The following is a 20,069-nucleotide window of genomic DNA, read 5'->3' as shown; positions in this document are numbered from 1 at the left end:
AATGGTGTCAGCAGAGAGAATGTTAATGCATCATCAACACTGCTCTGTAAGTAGGAAAGATGTGTGTGTGTGTGTGTGTGTGTGTGTGTGTGTGTGTGTGTGTGTGTGTGTGTGTGTGTTTGAGAGAGAGAGAGAGTACATGTTGGAAGGTCAGACTGGGGCATGTTCTGAAGACAGGCCAGTTATGACACTGCTTTGTATTTTTTTTTTGGGGGGGGGACACATCCAGTGATGCTTGGGGCTGACTTCCAGGATCTGTGCCCAGGGATCACTTCTGGAGACCTCAGGGTTGTTGGGGATTGAACTCGGGTCAGCTATGTGCAAGGCAAGTGGCTTACATGCTGTACTATTGCTCTGGCACAAATGGTGAAGTTTTCTTCTTGGGGTGGGGAAGCACATGTTTAGGGCTTACAACTAGCTCTGCTTCCAGGGATCACTCCTGGGGATGCTCAGAGTACCCTAGGGGACATTGGGGATTGAGCCGGGTCAGTCATGTCTAAGGCAAGTGTGTTTCCTGATGTACTATTACTGTGGACCCAAGGGTGAAGATTTTTAGGTGGGCGTCATTCTCTGTGGTGCTCAGAATCACTCCTGGCAGGCCTGGGGAATCAGACCCAGGTTGGCTATGTGTAAAGTAAATTTCTTAATCTCGGCGCTATCTCTTGGGCCCCAATTCACATGCTTTTATAGTGTGGTCATTTTTATTTTTGGTTTTTGGGCCACACCCGTTTGACGCTCAGGGGTTACTCCTGGCTATGTGCTCAGAAATCGCCCCTGGCTTGGGGGGACCATATGGGACGCCGGGGGATCGAACCGAGGTCCTTCCTTGGCTAGCGCTTGCAAGGCAGACACCTTACCTCCAGCGCCACCTACCCGGCCCCTTATTTTTATTTTTTTAAACTCTATTCATTTATTGATTGTTTGATTTCTGGGCCATACCCAGCGTGCTCAAGGGTTTCTCCTGGCTCTGCACTCAGAAATCACCACTGGCAGGCTGGAGGGCCATATGGGATGCTGGAAATCAAACTAGGCCCCCCCTGGGTCAACTGAATGCAAGGTAAAAGGCCTACTGCTGTGCTATCTCTCCGGCCCAGTGTGGTCATTTTAAATTTATTAATAAGTTATTTAAAAGCATGACTTTTATATCCCAGCAATAGGCACCTCTTTAAGTTTGATAACTAACATTTATTGACTGGGCCCCATATTGCTTAATATGTAGATTTGCATCCTAAATACTGCTTATATTAAGCCAGAGACTTATTATCTGCATTTTGTTCTTTGTGTTTAGTTTTTGTTTGTTTGTTGTTGAGCCATTCCCAGCAGTGCTCAAGTCTTACTCCTGACCCTAAGCTCAGGGACTCTATGGGATGCCAAGGATTGAACCCAGGTCAGCCATGTGCAAATGCCTTCCCCACCATCCTATTACTCTGACCCCTTATTTTTTTTGTATTTTGATGTAAAAAGGCTTTCTGTAAATTCAGTTCAAGGTGGCATCACTTTAAAGGATATAGCATTAAAGTACTTGCTTTTCTCCTTCAACAACAAAAAATAAAATTGTGTGGGTGGAATCTTGTCTGATCATCAATTATTCCTCACACCTTGTAAGCTGGCTCTTCAAAACACAATAGAAATAACTGGTGAGTCAGCCCAGCAATCTTACAAGTGGGGTGTCAGGCAGGGGAGCTCAGTGTGAGGTCCGGACATCCGCCCTTCAGTCCTGCTACTGCCAGTGCATAGACGGGTTTATACAACCCACTCCAGAGAAGCCAGTGTCTCAGAAGGCTCAGCGGTGGTTCAAATCCAGTCTAGTGGGGCCAGAGAAACAGCACAGCGGTAGGGCATTTATTTGCCTTGCAGGAGTCCAATCCGGGACAGACCCCGGTTCGACTCTCGGCATCCCATATGATCCCCCGAGCCTATCAGGAGTGGTTCCTGAGTGCAGCAGGTGTGGTTCAAAATCAAAATAAATAAATTGAATCAAATCCAGTCTAGTATTTGGATAACAAGTAGCTCAAGCTGTGCTTAGGAAGTGCCTCACCTCTTCAGTCTCAACTGGGAGCTTGGTGGTCATAGAACCTTCTGGAAGTTCAATGGTTCTTGGAGAGGCAGAGTTAGATTGCCAACTGACGCTTTGAACTTGCTTTGAATCACGCACTAACCACTAGCCTCTTTTCCTGAGCTAACAGGTCAAGAAAGACTCCGTGCTGTATTGGAGATTGAATGATTCATTAGTAAAATTTGGCCTTTCAACTGTCCTAGCTTACATTGCTCAGCAGAATTTTCTGGAATGAATACAATGTCATTCCAAAGGACCCTCAAGATGAGCTGAGTTTGTGGAAAACTGGCATTTCAGGGGGCTGGAGAGATAGCATAGCAGTATTGCATTTGCCTTGCATGTGGCCGACATGCATGTAGCATGTCCCTGGGACATGAGTGCAGAGCCAGGAGGACCCCTGAGCTCCGCTGGGTGTGGCCCCAAAACCAATGAATGAATGAATGAATGAATCAATCAATCAATAAAGTTAAAAAAATCACTCCTGAGGGGCCAGAGAGATAGCACAGTGGTAAGTCATTTGCCTTGCATGTGGCTGACCCAGGAGGGACCCGGTTTGATTTCTGGCATCCCATATGGGCCCCCAGCCTGCCAGGGGCGATTTCTGAGTGCAGAGCCAGGAGTAACCCCTGAGCACTGCTGGGTGTAGCCCAAAATCCAATCAATCAATAAAGTTTTTCTTTAAAAAAAATAAAACTGGCATTTCAGTACAGTGACAATCTGGTCTTTCCTAGAACACTGCTTGCTAGGCCCACCCCCCCAGTGCTGCTAAATTCCTGACAAACAGTCAGGGGTGGCCGACGCCAGCTCGAGTGCTGGGACGCTGGTCTCCTGAGTGCCTGGTCCAGTCCTGTCCTGTTGCTCTGCCCCAAGTCTCCACAAAAGGCCAGTTACCACTGAGTTCTCTGCTGGTATTGGCTCCATGAATGTTCTCATCTTCTCTGGGATGTGCCTAGGACCCAGCCTGGTTGCCATGGAAACCATCTTCTCATATTGCTCACACCTTCTGAGTTTCTGATGCACCATCTGGATTTGACGAGTGTGAGATTGTGACAATCGAGAACGAGCTTCAGGCCCATGGGGGCAGACAGGGCAGGACTCCTGAAATGGAGTACTCTGGGAGGGGTGATTGGAGGGGCTATAGTTAGGACAGGCTGGACCAGCTAGTTGGGCACAGGAGTTGGGTAGATTAGAGACAGGGGTCTTGGTCCTCATGATACCTGTCTAGTTCTTGTCATTGGATCTCAGAACAAAGCAAAGAGGCAAAGACCAGGGGTGATTTTAAACCACTTTCAGCCAGCCTTGTGGCCCCCGCACCCCTGAACTCCCTGCTCTGCTGATGAGAGAGGAGGGAGCACTTTCAGAGCTGCCTGATGACAGAATCGAGTTCCCGACTCCAACTTCCAGTCCTGAATCTGCCCCTGTCACCACCTGTCTCAGTCCCATGCAGAGATGGCTCTTCAGAGGCTATTGGGCTTGGGGAAATGAAATCTTGGGTATTTCTAGATGTAGAGTTTCCTAGTCAGGCTGAGCGTAGGAGAACTGCCATCTTGAGCATTTTCAACATCTTCAACATCTGCAGGGTTGTCAAAGGCTTGACACCTTCTTGTTCATGTCATGGCTCACTCTAGTGTAGGATTGTCCCCCTTTTATGCTCTGTTCCCCTTCAGAGGGCCTCTGTGATCTTTGTCCTTGCTCCATTAGTTCCCCCCCTTATGGACTCAACCACGGTCATTCAGTGGGAATTAACATAGTCTTGTGATTCCCTCTATTATCCACCAAGAGTGTTAGGAAAGACACAGACTGTATTTAGTCTGAATTCAGCATTTTTTAATTTTGTTTTTAGGCCACACCTGACATCCCACAAGGTTTTTTCCTGGCTCTGTGCTCAGAAACTAGTCTTGGAAAGCTCAGGGAACCCTATGGGAAGCTGGGGATAGAATCCGGTGGGCTGAGTGCTAGGCAAATGCCCTTCCAGCTGTGCTGTCACTCTGGCCCCAGGATTCAGCATTTTCTAACCTTCTTCTCTGTCTTCCCAGGACTTCCCTTTTAAGTATAGAATAAATCAGACACACAGTGAACTGCAGTGTTCTTGAGCTCCTTGAACTTGAAGTCAGCTGGGCCTGCTTCTAATTAATATTTTCCATCCATCATCTTTGGGCACTGGAAGAAAACTCAACCAGAACTTGAAGCATTCCAGAGACTTCCAGCAGCCATTGGACTCACAAGGACACAACGATTGCTTTTGGACCAATCTGTCTAATCCAAGGGACAAAGGTGCAAAGAGAGGAGAGAAGTCACCCCAAGAAGGCCCATGAGTAAATTCTGTGCCTAACTCTCTGATACACCTTGCCATGGAGGATGGTTATCGAAACAATCCCAACCTCTACCGGGGGGCAAGGGATATAGCTCGAGAAACCACCCGGACCCAAGGGATGGATGACTACAGATATTCTGACAACTATGAGAGTTACGGATCTGGGGACAACTATTACCGTGGTGGTGGTGAGTCCAACCCAGAAGATGATGCACAGAGCGACGTCACCGAAGGCCACGATGAAGAGGATGAGATCTACGAGGGCGAGTACCAAGGCATCCCACACCCTGATGATGGCAAGACCAACCAGACCAAGATGGCAGACTCCAGGGCTGGTGGCTTCTCTGGGCGAGCCGCCATGATGGCCGAGAGAGTGGAGGATGAGGAGCAACTGGCTCACCAGTACGAGACCATCATGGAGGAGTGTGGCCATGGGCGCTTCCAGTGGATCCTCTTTTGTGTCCTGGGTCTGGCCCTGATGGCTGACGGGGTGGAGGTGTTCGTGGTGAGCTTCGCCCTTCCCAGTGCCGAGAAGGACATGTGTCTATCCAGCGCCAAGAAAGGGATGCTCGGTGAGTAGAGAGGTGCCAAGGTGGTGGCCTGTGTCATCGGCATGGGAAGGACTCACAAATGCCTTCAACCTACCACGATGCCATCTATCCCCATGAAGAGGCTTCTTGTTCCCCATTACTAAATGAGTGAGTTGGCAATAAGAAGCAGTGAATGAAAACAAGCTGGGACTGGATCGAGAGCACAATGGGTAGGGCGTTGGCTTTGCATGTGGCCGACTCAGGTTCACTCCCTGGCATCCCTTATGGTCCCCGAGCCTGCCAGGAGTAATTTCTGAGCACAGAGCCAGCAGTATGCCCTGAGCTTTGCTGGATGTGGCCCCCAAACAAACAAAGATAGATAGATACATACTAGATATATACATATATAATGGGGCCAGGAGAAAGCACAGCTGTAGGGCATTTGCCTTGCACTCAGCAGACCCAGGATGGAAGGTGGTTCGAATCCCAGGATCCCATATGGTCCCCCAAGCCTGCCAGGAGTGATTTCTAAGTGCAGAGCCAGGAGTAACCTCTGAGCGCCACCAGGTATGACCCAAAAAACAAATAAAAAAGGATACATACATACATTACACACACACACACACACACACACACACACACACACAAATTCATCTATTAATCAAGCAGGAGAAATAGAGTAAAGGGGGTGAGGCCCATACTTTGCATGGGGCCCAACTCCACCCCAATTCTGTCCCTAGCACTACATATGTTTTCTCCAAGTTCCACCAGGAGTTAGTCTAGAGCACAGAGTTAGGAGTGAGCCCTGAGCAGAAGTAAGGGGTTAGCCCTGATTACATTTGGACATGACCCTACAGTCCCCCATCCCACCAGAGCATCCCCACTCTGTTAGTCACCCACCCACCCACCCACCCACAGAAATAGCACCAGAGCCTCAAGGTTAAGTTGTCCTGCAGTTAACCCCAGGAGCCACAAAGCATTTAGCTTTGAGAGGAGCTTTTTGAGATATTTCTTAATTCTTCTTTTTCTTAGGGGGAGGGGTTCCACACCCAGGAGTGCTTAGGGGTTATTCCTAGCTTTGTACTTAGGAATCACTCCTTCCTGGCTATGCTCCGGAGACCCTATAGAGACCCTATACCGGGGATTGAACTCGGGTCAGCCAAGCACACTCCCACTATACTAAGGCTCCAGCCTGATGCACTGGTTAGTCTAAAACGTTGCATGGTTTCTGATGGCTCCCTGGTCCTCTCTTCCCCCTTGCAGGGCTAATTGTGTACCTGGGCATGATGGCAGGGGCCTTCGTCCTGGGCGGTCTGGCCGACAAGATGGGCCGCAAGCGGGTCCTCAGCATGTCTCTGGCCATCAATGCCTCCTTCGCTTCCCTCTCCTCCTTCGTGCAGGGCTACGGGGCCTTCGTCTTCTGCCGCCTCATCTCGGGTATCGGGTAGGTCCCAGGCCTGCCTGGATCTGGGCTCCCACTCAGGGGGCCTTGAGCTGAATTTTGGGTTTGACTGACCTGACACTGCCTTTGCCTGCAAGCTGGTTGAGAGGCCAGATTGCCCTAGACAGACCTAGAAAAGGTTCTCCCCCATCTCTCTTCCTTATTTCTGTCCTTTCTTGCCAGATTTCCAACTCTGCAGTATTATTTATTTGACTTTGGGGCAGGCTAGGTGGTTCTTTGCTGTCTGCATAACCATTTTTAGTGGTGATTTGATTTTTTTTGTTTGTTTTGATTTTTTTTTTTTTTTGGTTTTGGGCCACACCTAGAGATGCTTGGGGTTATTTCTGGCTCTGCACTCAGGAATCACTCCTAGCAGATTTGGGGACCCCTTGAGATGCCAGGGATCAAACCAGGATTGGCTGCATGCAAGGCCACCCCCCTCCCCACTGTGCTATCGCTCCAGCCCCTTTGCTTTGCCTTTTTAGTCACGCTCAGGGATGCTCAGGGATTCCTCCTGGCTCCTTACTCAGTCACTGTCCCTCCTGACTGCAGGGGCTAAGGAGGCCCTAAGGGGAGGAGGGGATGGCATCTGGTCACCAAGCAGAGAGCGGCCATCTTCTCCCTTGCTTTCTATCCACCTAATCTCGCTTCCTGGTAACTCTTGGCAGCATTGGTGGGGCTCTGCCCATCGTCTTTGCCTATTTCTCCGAATTCCTCTCTCGAGAAAAGCGTGGAGAACACCTCAGCTGGCTGGGCATATTCTGGATGGCAGGGGGCATCTATGCAGCCTCCATGGCCTGGACCATCATCCCGCACTATGGTGAGTGCTAGCCCTGGGCTCCTCCAGCAGATCACCAGGGCCCAGCAGCACCCAGTACCACTCGGAATAACCCCCAAACTCTCCTTGTCACCTCAGCATTGTGTGTAGGGTCACTTGCCTGTGTAAAGAGCCCCCTCCATGTGCAGACAGGTTGAGTTACAGAAGGGGCTCCCCTGTGGGTGAGGCTTGCCAGACAGGCAGAAGGTGGCCTGAGGGGATGGGCAGGAACTTGTTCCCACGAGCACAGAAATCAGAGCTGCCCTGTATTCTTTCTGTTTAATGCCAGACCAGGCGGGTCTCTGGGTCCCAAGAGCCTGTGTGTCCTTGACCAGGAGGGGGGCTAGTACTTCCTGGGCTTCCTGGGCATGCTCTGGGCGCCAGTGTGTGTGTGTGTGTGTGTGTGTGTGTGTGTGTGTGTGTATGAATGTGTGTTTGTACGTCTTTGTATCTCTATATCTATATGTGTGCAGCTGTGTATCTGCATGTCTATGCGTGTGTGTCTGTTTGTGTGTTTGTGTTTCTGTGTCTGTGTGTTCTTATGGCCCAGCCCTGGCATCAGTGGCCCATCATCCCACAGGCTGGGGCTTCAGCATGGGCACCGCCTACCACTACCACAGCTGGAGGCTCTTCGTCGTGGTGTGCGCCCTGCCCTGCGCGCTGGCCCTGTTGGCACTGAAGTTTATGCCCGAGAGCCCCCGTTTTCTGCTTGAGGTGAGCCCCCTTTCTGCTTGGAATGAACCCTACCTTCCCTGCCTTCCGGAGAGCTAAGTGTTCCCTCACAGATCAGCCAGGACCCCCTGAACTAATGCTTCAGCATCTGCTTTTAGCCCATGACCTGGTGTGTACTGTGGGGTCTTCCTAGCTGTGGGTTTGGGGACCCTTACTGCCTAACCCCTGTCTCTGAGGCTTCCAAGTAGCCTCCTGGGCAGCCCTGATTACAAAGCCAGGAAGGAAGCCCGATGTGTCCCGGGCTTAAAGTAATAGGTGTCTGTAGCTGACCAGGGTGGTGACACCTCCATTTCTGGGCGCTTCCTGGTCTCTGAAAGCATCTAGCAAGTGGCCGTAGCCTGTGGGTAGTTTGGACCCCTCTTGTCCTCCCCATTCTTCTGTCTCCTTTAAGGGGCCCCATCTCCTGGGGCTCCTGTTGGGCTGGATCTGGGACCTCCGTCCCCCTCGCAGGGCCCTTTCATGAGCATGAAATCATGACTGACCTTTGCCCACGAGGGGCCTGGCCTGGCCAGCAGTGGGCCTGGATGGTCCAGTGTCTCCACAACTAGAACCTGGTTAGAGATGAGCCTGACTGGTCACACTGCGGCCTGCCCTGGGCTCGTGGCTCAGCCCATCTCTCCCATCCTGACACCTCCTCATGCCTCTGCCTTGCTCTCCTCAGATGGGCAAACATGACGAGGCCTGGATGATTCTCAAGCGAGTCCACGACACCAACATGAGGGCCAAGGGGACCCCCGAGAAGGTCTTCACAGTGAGTAATGGCTCTTGGCACCCCAGTGAGGAATATGGTCCCACTTAACTACTAAAGTTCCCTACAGGAGATCTAGAGGGGTTTGTCAGGAAAGGAGCCACAACTGGCTCTGTGTCTCCTCAGCTGGTGTCATCTGCACACAGACACATGGACACATGCACACAAACATACAAATACATATAGACATGGAGAGACACAGAGCCTCAGACACACAGACATACATAGACAGGGCTTGTCTTGTATGCAACCAACTCAGGTTTGATCCCTAGGATCATATAGGATCCCCGTGCCTGCCAGAAGTGATCCCTGAGCACTGAGCACGAGTGAGGCTTGTCTTGTCTTCACTTCGAAAAAGAGAAACTTTGGGCTGGAGTGATAGCATAGTGGTAGGGTGTTTGCCTTGTACATAGCCAATCTGGAATGGACACAAATTTGATCCCTGGCATCCCATATGGTCCCCTGAGTCTGCCAGGAGTGATTTCTGAGCACAGAGCCAGGAGTAGCCCCTGAGTGCTGCCAGTTATGCCCCCCTCCCCACACACACAGGGAAAGAAGAGAAATTTTAACAAATCTATGGGTGAAAATAATACTTCTGTGAGGTGAATCTAAATTTCAAAAGCAATATTTCTCCATTTCAGTTTTTATATTAAGGTGTTTCTATTCCCAGCAATTCTTGGAAGGGGGCCTTGCAGGAGGAGTTTTGTTGGCCATCCCTGATGATGCTCAGGGATTACTCCTGGATCTGTACTCAGGGATCAATCCTGGCCTGTTTGGGGGGGTTTTAAGGGACACAGGGGATCAAATCCGGGTCAGCCACATGCAAAGCAAACACCCTCCCTGCTGTATTATGGCTCCTTCTCTGGGTGGGACACTTGGGCCCCCATATGCCTTTGGGGTCGTCTAAGATGTTGATCAAAGTGACTCCTCAGGGGCCACCAAGGATTCCCCAGGTAACTCCCCACCTGCTCAGGGCGGGTCCCCACGAACCTAGACCAGTTGCAGGCCCCAAGAGGAGCCTTTGTCTAGAGCAAAGATGTCTGGATCCTTCCAGCACTCAGGGAGCAGGAAGCCTTGGTCTGCAGCACCTCTCTGAGCCGCCTTCACCCCATAGGTTTCCAACATCAAGACGCCCAAACAGATGGACGAGTTTATTGAGATCCAGAGTTCCACAGGCACCTGGTACCAGCGCTGGCTGGTCAGATTCAGGACCATGTTCAAGGAGGTATAAGTGAAAGTGGCGGGGGGAATTCGGGGAGGCTGTGAAGCCCCTTAGGCTTTGCGCATTGGGACTCAAACTCACTTGTGTTCTTTGGCTTGCTTGGAGCACACCCAGCAGCTGTGACTTCTGGCTTCATGCTTAGGAATCACTCCTGCCAGGCTCAGGAACCCCTCTGGGATCGAACCCTGGTCAGCCACAGGCAAGATAAATGCCCTCCCAGCTGTGCTCCAGCTCAGGCTCTCAGAGACAGTTTCTGAGAGTCCTTCTGAGACCCCTTCTCAGGAAACAGGTCCACCCAGTGTATCACCTGTCACCTCTGTGACCTGGTGGTGAGTGGTCACAGCTATCTCCACCCATGTTGCTCGCACCCAGGACCCAGGCAGAGGTCACTGCACTGGCCTACGTCCCTGTGCAAGGCTGAGACTGAGGTGGCGACTCTATGGCTGGATCCTGGCACCCCCTGAGATAGGACCAGGATGTCTCCCCCAGCCTGGCTGTGTCACATGTCCCTTGCCCCCATCGCCATCCCCCCTGTGCTTTCAGGTCTGGGACAACGTGCTGTACTGCATCCTGGGGCCCTTTCGGAACAACACACTCATGCTGGCTGTCATCTGGTTTACCATGGCTTTAAGGTGTGAAATGGGGCTCCCTCCCTCCAAAGATTCGTTCCCGGGACCTCACGTCACTTCCCTGAGTCCAGGCAGGCTCCTGCATAAGTACTCCTAGATCTCTGTGCCTCACCAGAAACTCAAGAAACTCAACTCCAAGGGATAGGTGGTGTGTGGCTCCATGGTTTCCCTGTGTGGCTGTGTCTTGGCCCCCCAAACAAGAACCCGAGGAGAAGTGGAATTGGGGTGGGGTTTTCAGCCACAGGCTTATTATGGCCAACACATACTCTGATCTACCCGGAAATGTCCTGGGAAGTGGGGGTCAATATCCACCCACATGGATGGACCATGTGCACCCCAATTCTATGACACCCACCTGCTCCTTGCTCCTGTATTTTTTATTTTCGAAGAGCCTTCTTTTTTGTCCAGCCCCTTCTTTTTGCCACTTAGCCGTCCTATGGGGTGTCTCCTGCTCATTAAGTATGTCATGGCCTCATTGCTATGGAATAATATTGACCACCCTTCATCCTGCCAACTAATGCCAAGTCACATCCACTTACTCAGGGCCTCATGCCAGACCGTGGCAGCTCCTATTCCCGTTTTATTCCTGGGCAAGTTGACCTGTGGACCAGGTCCTACAAATGCAGTTTTAGAGGGAAAGCTGGTGGAACCCTCCGTAATTCTTTTATTGTAGTTGTTTTGCTTTGGGCTCACACCCAGTTATGCTCAGGGTTGACTCCTGGCTCTCTTCTCAGGAATTACTCCTGGCAGTGCTCAGGAGGCTTCTATGGGATGCCCAGGGTAGAACCCCAGTTGGCTATATACAACTCATAAGCCCTCCCCACTGTGCTATCACTCTGGCCCCTCATGTGGATTTTTTTCAGCATCTCTGAAGAGACCTGTAATTTTTTTCTTCAGTCTGTTGATGTGATGAGCCATTTTCCAGGAAGTATTCATTTTAATATGCTTGCACTTCGCAAGCCAGGAATGAAGACCCTGTGTCCCCAAGTAAGGCAGGGCGGTTACTCCATGATCTCTCTCTACAGTTACTATGGGCTGACTGTTTGGTTCCCTGACATGATCCGCTACTTCCAAGATGAAGAATACAAGTCGAAAGTGAAGCTGTTCTTCGGTGAACACGTGCATGGAGCCACCATCAACTTCACCATGGAAAATCAAATTCACCAGCACGGGAAGTTTGCTAATGATAAGTAAGTGCCAGACCCGGGGACAGTCCTGGGAGAGCATCAGTAGAACGTCGGGAAGGAAATGTGGGGGACATGAGTGCTGGGATGGTCACAGTAGTTTGTGAGGAGACAGTGGACGGGAGAGGGAACCCTAGCAGTTGAGGGGCTGGGAGAAGTAAGTCACACCTGAGCAATGGCACTGAGACCAGAGCACAAAGGGCTTCTTCTCTCTCTCTTTTACACACACACACACACACACACACACACACACACACACACACACACACACACACACACACACACACACACACACACACACACACACACACACACACACACAGCTTCTCTGTTCTGTTCACCCCACTTCAGGACTCTGGAACTTACTTTTCTTGCTTCGTGCTGCCCCCTGCTGGCCACCCAGAAACTCCAGCCTCTAGGGAGCTCAGGACTGGGCGGGGTTCTCTGGAGGTGCTGCCAGATGTGGCCCCAAAACTTATATATATATATATATATATATAAATATATATATATATAAACACATATATATTATATATAAATAACGCCACAGACATTATATAATATACATTATGTCATATTAATTACATTATATTTATACAACATATAACACATTACATATATACATATATAGTTTCTATACAGGGGCTAAATATTACAGCAGGTAGGGCACTTATGCATGTGGGATTCCAGGGTTCATCCCACATCCCACATTTTCCTCTGAGGAATGATCTCTGAGCAGGAATCAGCCCTGAGCAGCATGGGGTGGGGCCCTTCAAACCAAGCAGATAAACAAAACAATGAAACGTCTATTTCTTTATTTTATTTTATTTTATATTTTTGTTTTGTTTTTTGGTTTTTGGGTCACACTCGGCAGCGCTCAGGGGTTCCTTCTGGCTCTATGCTCAGAAATCGCTCCTGGCAGGCTCGGGGGACCATAAGGGATGCCGGGATTCGAACCACCGACCTTCTGCACACAAGGCCTTACCTCCATGCTAACTCTCCAGCCCCGAAACGTCTATTTCTTACAGCTGGGGGGAAATGGGCTAGTCTGGATTGGAAAAGTGTTCACCTTTCAGTTTGCAGTTCCTCTTTTCACCTTTTTTCTGATCTCTAGTGCCCTGTACTCTGGCTGAGTCCCTCAGAAGCGAATGTCTTTCCCCAGATTCGTCAAGATGTACCTGAAACACGTTGTCTTTGAGGACACACTTTTCCATGACTGTGTCTTCGAAGATGTCACATCCACCGACACCTACTTCAAGAACTGCACCATCAAATCCTCCCTTTTCTACAACACAGGTAAGAGCTGGGGCCGGCACAGACGGGCTCTAGGGTGGCCTGTGATTGTCTAAGATACATGGTGTGACAATATTGTCCAAGTAGGACAATATTTAGGGAGATGTGCTCGAGTGCTGAGGGCTGTGTGTGTGGTAATGCAGGCTCCAAGTTCAAGTCTGATCTGAACTAGACACTGAAATGAGGCCCAGATTATTGGTGTTAGTTTATGACTTGAAAGGGAACTCAGTTTTAGTTATTGTTGTTGTTTTTTATTTGGTTTTGGGTTTTTTTTTTGGGGGGATGGGTCACACCAGGCAGCGCTCAAGGGTTATTTCTGGCTCTGCGCTCAGAATTTGCTCCTGGCAGGTTCAGGAGACCATATGGCCGGAGTCTCAAACTCAATTTACCTGGGGGCCACAGGAGGCAAAGTCGGGGTGATCCTTTTTTTTTTTTCAGGGTGATTCTTGAGTGCAAAGTCAGTAGTAAGCCTAGAACATTGGGGGGTGTGACCCAAACAACTAAAACAAAACAAAACAAAACAAAAAAAGATTCCTCTAGGGCAGGGCCACAAAATGTTGTACGAGGGCTACAAACGGCCCATGGGCCGAGAGTTTGAGACCCCTGCCATGTGGGATGCCGGGATTCGAACCATCGTCTATCCTGGATGGCTGCGTGCAAGACAAATGCCCTACCACTGTGCTATCTCTCTGGCCCTGGTCTTGGTGTTTTGAGCCATACATGGAAGTGCTCAGAAATTACTTCTGGCAGGCTCGTATGGAATGACGAGGATTGAACCTGGGTTGGCCACATGCAAGGCAAACACCCTCCCCGCTGTGCTATGGCTCCAGCCCCAGGGGACCCAGAATTCCTGATCTAAGCTGACAGAAGTGGCCAGAGAGGGTTATAAAGACTGACCCCCTGAGTGCCATAGTAAAGGAAGAGAGAAACCGTGTCTAGCTGGAGGGATGTACAGTGAGCAAGACACTTACTTTGCATGCGGTGGACCTGGGTTTGGTCCTTGGGTGCCGTAGAGTCCCCTGAGCCTGCCAGGAGTGATTCCTAAGTCAGAGCAGGAGTAACATCTGAGTGCAGTCAGGTATGGCCCCAAAACATAAATAAATAAATGATTAAAATTTAAAAAAGGGGGGGAGCAGAGCTATGGTGCAGCGGTAGGACGTTTGCCTTGCAAGTGGTTGGCCCAGAATGGACCACAGTTCGATCCCCTGGCATTCCATATGGTCCCTTGAGCCAGGAGTGACTTCTGAGTTCATAGCCAGGAGTAACCCCTCAGCACATAGCCAGGAGTAACCCCTGAGTGTCACTGGGTGTGGCCCAAAAACCAAAAATAAAAATTTAAAAAAAAAGTAAAGAGTTGGGGGTTAGAGTGATTGCACAGCAGTAGGGTGTTTGCCTTGCACGTGGAAGACCCGGAAGGGACCCGGGTTTGATCCCCAGCATCCCATATGGTCCCCTGAGCCTATCAGGAGTAATTCCCGAGTACAGAGCCAGGAGCAACCCATGGTCACAGCCGGGTATGGCTTCAAAACAACAACAACAACAACAAAAACAAAAACCTTTGTTTAGACAAGCTTTTTGTCCTGGGATGGGCACAAGTTTGCCTCTGCCCTGTCACATTGGCCCCTTCAGCCCTGTAGCAGCCACATACTTTCTCCCCAGACCTATACGAGCACAAGTTCATCGACTGCCGCTTCGTCAACGCCACTTTCCAGAAGCAGAAGGAGGGCTGTCACATGGACTTCGAGGAGGACAATGACTTTCTCGTTTACCTCGTCAGCTTCCTGGGCAGTCTGTCCGTCCTGCCTGGCAACATCATCTCTGCGCTGCTCATGGACAGGATCGGGAGACTTCGGATGATTGGTGAGTGGGTTGGGACTACCCTTCTTCTAGAAGAATCTATACCAGGATTCCAGGGTGTCACGTGAGTTCTGTTGGTGGACAGACAAGGAGAGAAGGACAGAAATGAGGCACCCAGAGCCGGGTGATATCTTTGTCAGGACAGGAGACCTCACATGTCCCAACTAAAAAGAGTTATTGTTTTTTTTTTTTTTGGGGGGGCCACACCTGGCAATGCTCAGGAGTTATCCTGACTGTTTGCTCAGAAATAGCTCCTGGCAGGTACGGGGGACCATATGGGACACCGGGAGTCGAACCAACCACCTTAGGTCCTGGATCGGCTGCTTGCAAGGCAAACGCCGCTGTGCTATCTCTCTGGGCCCAAAAGAGTATTGTTTATTTGGGATTTTGTTTTGTTTTGGGGCCACACTTGATGGTGTGTGATGCTGAGGGCTTCCTCCTGGCTCTGTGCTCAGGGATCACTCCTGGTGATGCTTGGGGGGGGGGACCCTATGGGATGCTGGGGATTGAACCCAGATTGGCCGTGTGTAAGGTAAATGCCCTCCCTGCTGTGCTATATCTCTTTGATTTCAACTGAGTATTTTTGCAGTGTGAGCAATTCTTGAGTACTTCACTAAGGTCCCACTGCACCCCACTCTGCCTACCTAATCCAGTAGTTGCAGGAAGCCTGCCCCCCTCCTCCAGGACCCCTTCTCTGATGTGCCTCATCTCCTAATTTCCTTTCTCATGTCGCTAATGCCATGCTGCCCACTTGATGCCTTTCCTGCAGGTGGCTCTATGCTCGCCTCTGCCGTCTGCTGCTTCTTCCTGTTCTTTGGCAACAGTGAGTCGGCCATGATTGGCTGGCAGTGCCTGTTCTGTGGGATCAGCATCGCGGCCTGGAATGCTCTGGATGTGCTCACGGTGGAGCTGTACCCCACTAATCAGAGGTCAGTCCCTGCCCTTCCATCTGTCCTCCAAGCCACCCTGGCCCAGGTTATCAGGGGCTCTGAGGGGCTCCGCTCCAAGTCACCCAGGTGGGAACCAAATTTTTTTAAAATCCCTCTTCCCTTTCTGTTTGTTTGTTTTGGGGTGATACCTGGCAGTGCTCGGGGATTACTCCTGGCTCTGTGCTCAGAAATCACTCCTGGCAGGCTTGGGGGACTCTATGGGATGCTGGGGATTGAACTCAAGTCAGCTGTGTACAAAGCAAACACCCTCCCCACTGTGCTATTCCTCTGCCCCTCTCCTTGTTTTTATTCTAATACTGTGATTTACCAAGTTGTTCAGGAAGAAAATGCTCCAACCCCAACCCCATCACCAGTGTGATCTTCCCTTCTCCAGTGTCCCTAATCTCCATCCCTCTACCCCAGCTTTTCCCTTTGAAGGCACAAACAAATTGACTTTCTTTTTTTTTTTGTTTTTGGGCCACACCCGGTGGTGCTCAGGGGTTACTCCTGGCTGTTTGCTCAGAAATAGCTCCTGGCAGGCTTGGGGGACCATATGGGACACCGGGATTCGAACCAACCACCTTTGGTCCTGGATCGGCTGCTTGCAAGGCAAACGCCGCTGTGCTATCTCTCCGGGTCCACAAATTGACTATTACTCATCCCCACACGGAAGTACATAGAATGATCAAAACTTAGATCAGGGGCCGGGCGGTGGCGCTGGAGGTAAGGTGCCTGCCTTGCCTGCGCTAGCCTAGGACGGACCGCGGTTCGATCCCCCGGCGTCCCATATGGTCCCCCAAGAAGCCAGGAGCAACTTCTGAGCGCATAGCCAGGAGTAACCCCTGAGCGTCACAGGGTGTGGCCCAAAAACCAAAAAAAAAAAAAAACTTAGATCAGGGAGCCAGAACAATAGCGCAGCAGGAAAAGCTTTTGCCTTGCACATGGTTGACCAGGGTTCTATCCCCTGCATCCCATATGGTCCCCCTTGCCTGCTAGGAGTGATTGCTAAGTGCAGAGCCAGGAGTAACCCTTTAGCACTATTGGATGTGGCCCCAAAACAAAAACAAACAAAAACCAAAACAGGAGCTAGAGAGATAACACAGCAGGGAGGGCTTTTGCCTTGCACAGGGCCAACCCGTGTTCTCTCCTCAGCATCCCATAGGGTCCCTCGAGTCTGCTAGGAGTAATCTATGAGTACAGAACCAGGAGTAACCCAGAACATTATTGGATGTGTCCCCAAAACAAAACAAAACAAAGCTCAAACAAGCAAGCAAATTTAGACCCACATGGGCCCATTGGGAATGACGGTTCTATCTCTCAGTGTCTGAGGATTTGCTACTGTTCAGGCCTCTGTGCCGCTTCTTAAATTAGGAAAACAATTTTTCTGTGTCACCCCGTCGCTTTGCCTCTCTAGCCCCGAATTCTCTACCTGCCACTCACTCACTCCCTTCCTTTCCAGAGCCACCGCCTTCGGCCTCCTCAATGGACTCTGCAAGTTTGGCGCCATCTTGGGAAACACTATCTTTGCTTCCTTTGTTGGGGTGACCAAGGTGATCCCCATCCTTTTGGCTGCAGCCTCCCTGGTTGGAGGCGGCCTCCTGGCTCTCCGACTCCCAGAGACCCGAGAGCAGGTTCTGATGTGACTGGCCTTGGGGGCAAGGAGTGGGGAATTGGCCACATTTCTGGAACCTCAGAGGCTCCCAGACTTCTTGTCTGTCTAACGGTCACCCCCGAGACCCCTGGACAGCACAGACAAGTTGGTCTTGTGACCCCCCTACCCACACCCCTAGTTCTGGAGCTGTTGGTGTGTTTGTAACTCAGGTGATGTGTGGCTTTTGAGGGACTGCTCTGGTCACCTTTAGGCTCCCGCCTCCAGCCTCCCAGATCTGCTTGACTTCCGGCCTTGCAGCAACAGGCAGGAAGTAAAGACAAAGTCCCAGGAGGATGCCAGCGCTCAGCAATGGACCCTGCAGGGACAAAGCACTTCTGAGTCTCAGCCATGCCTAGAAACTTCCTTGGGGCTCAGGGATGGAACAGATTTCCCTGGTACAGAGTCAGCCTCTGCCTCAAGGGGTGGGGCTTGGGGGGAAAGTGCCCCATGGAGTCAGACACATCCAAACACCTTCACTCACTGTTTCCACTGGGACACAGGCTGGAGTTGCCCTTTGGAAAGAGGCTGATTTGCCCAGCATATTTTTGGCTCGCCAACACTCCCCAGCCCCTTCAGCTTTCTCCCTGGGAATCTTTTCCATATGGAGAGTTATCTGCTTTTCCTGCTCATTCCCTCACAGGCAGGTTCAAGGACGCCCTTTCCTGCCTATGTGTGTCCCAGGATTCTTATTCTGTCACCAAACTTTGTACATAGCTGTGCTTGGGTTCCTCGAGCAGAAAAGGACCCTGCAAATCTTCACCGAGCTCCGTTGGTTGTGGGGTCCAGGAGACTGGGCGCAAGCACAGTTTCTTAAAGCCATTTATTTCACAGGGGGGCATTTGGGGGTGCGCAGGTGAGCTGCAGCGTGCAGCCCACGTAATCCAAGCAATTGTCTCCAGAAGGTGCAGCCGACATTTCTGTCTTATACGAATCATCTGGAAAACTCCAGCTCAGTTCTGGCTTTGGGTTTTTCCACTCCCCCAGAAACAACAACCCTACCCCAGCTAAACCCTTATAGTGACGACTCTCCTATGTTCTTCAGCTGCAAATCCTTCCCTCCCTCCAAGACCTCCTGTCCAAAGGGTAAAGTCTCTGGAGAAATCTCTGATTTCGGGTGCTTTGTTGGGTGCAGGAGTTATGGCGGATCAAACCCATTTGATGTCCAGCTCTGACATCGTCAATCTTTCTGGCGCTTTACCTACTTCTGAAGCCAACCCGGGTGCAGCCTGTCTCATCCATCACCTGGGCCTGTGCCAGGGGGCAGCTGTGCCCAGGAGGGATTGCCTGGCACTTGAGCTTGGCTGCCTCGTAAGAGCTGCCACTGTGGCTGAGACCAGTGATGCCGGTAATGGCAGGGCAAGCACAGTGCTTCTGCCTGTGGCTCTCTCTCTCTCTCTCTCTCTCTCTCTCTCTCTCTCTCTCTCTCTTTCTCTCTCTCTCTTTCTCTCTCTCACTCACTCTCTCTCTTTCTCACTCTCTCTCTCACACTCTCTCTCTTTCTCTCTCTCTCACTCACTCTCTCTCACTCTCTCTCTCTCTCTCTCTCTCTCTCTCTCTCTCCCACCCCCCTCAGGAAATTGAAGACACTTGGGTGCTTCTTCGAGTTAGGTCAAGCGTAGTACCCACAGCTGACACCACATTTTTTGGTGCCCCACTCGGGAACTTTCCACTTGTAAGACTCTCCGGGTACTGAATTGCACCTGGATGCAGGTTTCGATCTGTTGTTTATCAGAGACCATTAGTGGGAGGGACGCCTGCCCATGACATTTGTCTGTAGCCGTTACTCTGAGGTCGTGTTCCCAATAACTGTGCACTCGGGCCCCAGAAGCTTGTACCCGTTGATGAAAAAGAAAAATAAAAATCACTGGAAACTAATTGTTGAAAATTGGAGCTCAAGAGTCTTTTTAGACATACACACATACCTCTTGGCTATTCCAAGATGTTAGTTGGATCAACATGTGTATTTGTGTTTGTGTGCATCTGTGTGTGTTTGTATCTATATTTGTGTTTGTGTTTATGTATGTTTTCTGTGTGTCTGTGTGTTTGTGTATGTATGTTTGTGTGTAGTCTTTTTGTGTGTTTCCTTCTGTGTGTTGCATATTTTTGTGTCTGTGTGGGTTTCTATGTGTTTTTCTGTCTCTGTGCTTGTCTGTTGTATATTTGTGTGTGCCTGTATCATGTGTGGTGGTGTGTGTGTGTTGAGGGGTGTTGAGACTTGTTTCCTTCAACTTATTTCCTTATTCTTCTTAGAAGGATCCTGAAAGGTCATTGAGGTGAATCTGTGAGTGTTTTCTCCATGACTCCAACCTGTCCCTTCAGTTCCGAGTCATATAAAATCACCCCACTTGTCATATCTCCAAGTCCAGGTGAACGAGTCTAAATTAGGGTTGCACATAACCAGGCTGAGGGTGAAACATGTGTAGTCTGGCAATCTTCTACCTCGTATCTCCACCCAGCTGCCTGCCAGAACTGCCATTTTTATTGAGGACAGAGACCTCCCCTGGGTGGAACAGTATGGACAGTGTAAGAACAGATAGTATAGGCTAACCTGAGCCAGTCACACCCAGGTTTACAAGGAAGACAATCTCTGTTTGGGGGTAAATCCAAGTTGTAAACAAACACACAAGGGATGACCTTAGTTTTAGGTAAAATAAGATGTAACCTAA

At 50.4% G+C, this 20,069-nt stretch overlaps 1 protein-coding gene across 4 annotated transcripts in view; it reads left to right on the top strand.

Moving 5' to 3' along the window:
• Window positions 1-18,709, top strand: part of SV2B (synaptic vesicle glycoprotein 2B) — a 47,505-nt gene extending 28,796 nt beyond the window's left edge. For all 4 annotated transcript variants that reach the window (XM_049783290.1, XM_049783293.1, XM_049783291.1 and 1 more), the window contains exons 2-13: window positions 4,093-4,942; window positions 6,164-6,344; window positions 7,010-7,161; window positions 7,739-7,872; window positions 8,552-8,641; window positions 9,753-9,863; window positions 10,404-10,492; window positions 11,515-11,679; window positions 12,836-12,969; window positions 14,626-14,826; window positions 15,593-15,752; window positions 17,212-18,709. In XM_049783290.1, the coding sequence (XP_049639247.1) occupies window positions 4,408-4,942; window positions 6,164-6,344; window positions 7,010-7,161; window positions 7,739-7,872; window positions 8,552-8,641; window positions 9,753-9,863; window positions 10,404-10,492; window positions 11,515-11,679; window positions 12,836-12,969; window positions 14,626-14,826; window positions 15,593-15,752; window positions 17,212-17,395 (2,136 nt within the window). In that variant the 5' untranslated portion in view covers window positions 4,093-4,407 and the 3' untranslated portion in view covers window positions 17,396-18,709. The remainder of the gene's footprint in view (window positions 1-4,092; window positions 4,943-6,163; window positions 6,345-7,009; window positions 7,162-7,738; window positions 7,873-8,551; window positions 8,642-9,752; window positions 9,864-10,403; window positions 10,493-11,514; window positions 11,680-12,835; window positions 12,970-14,625; window positions 14,827-15,592; window positions 15,753-17,211) is intronic.
• Window positions 18,710-20,069: the final 1,360 nt, after the last annotated feature.

This window comes from Suncus etruscus, chromosome 11, assembly GCF_024139225.1.
Source record: "Suncus etruscus isolate mSunEtr1 chromosome 11, mSunEtr1.pri.cur, whole genome shotgun sequence".
In the NCBI taxonomy this organism is placed as follows: domain Eukaryota; kingdom Metazoa; phylum Chordata; class Mammalia; order Eulipotyphla; family Soricidae; genus Suncus; species Suncus etruscus.
Note: the sequence above shows the minus strand (reverse complement) of the source record. Positions and strands in the feature narration are given on the sequence as shown.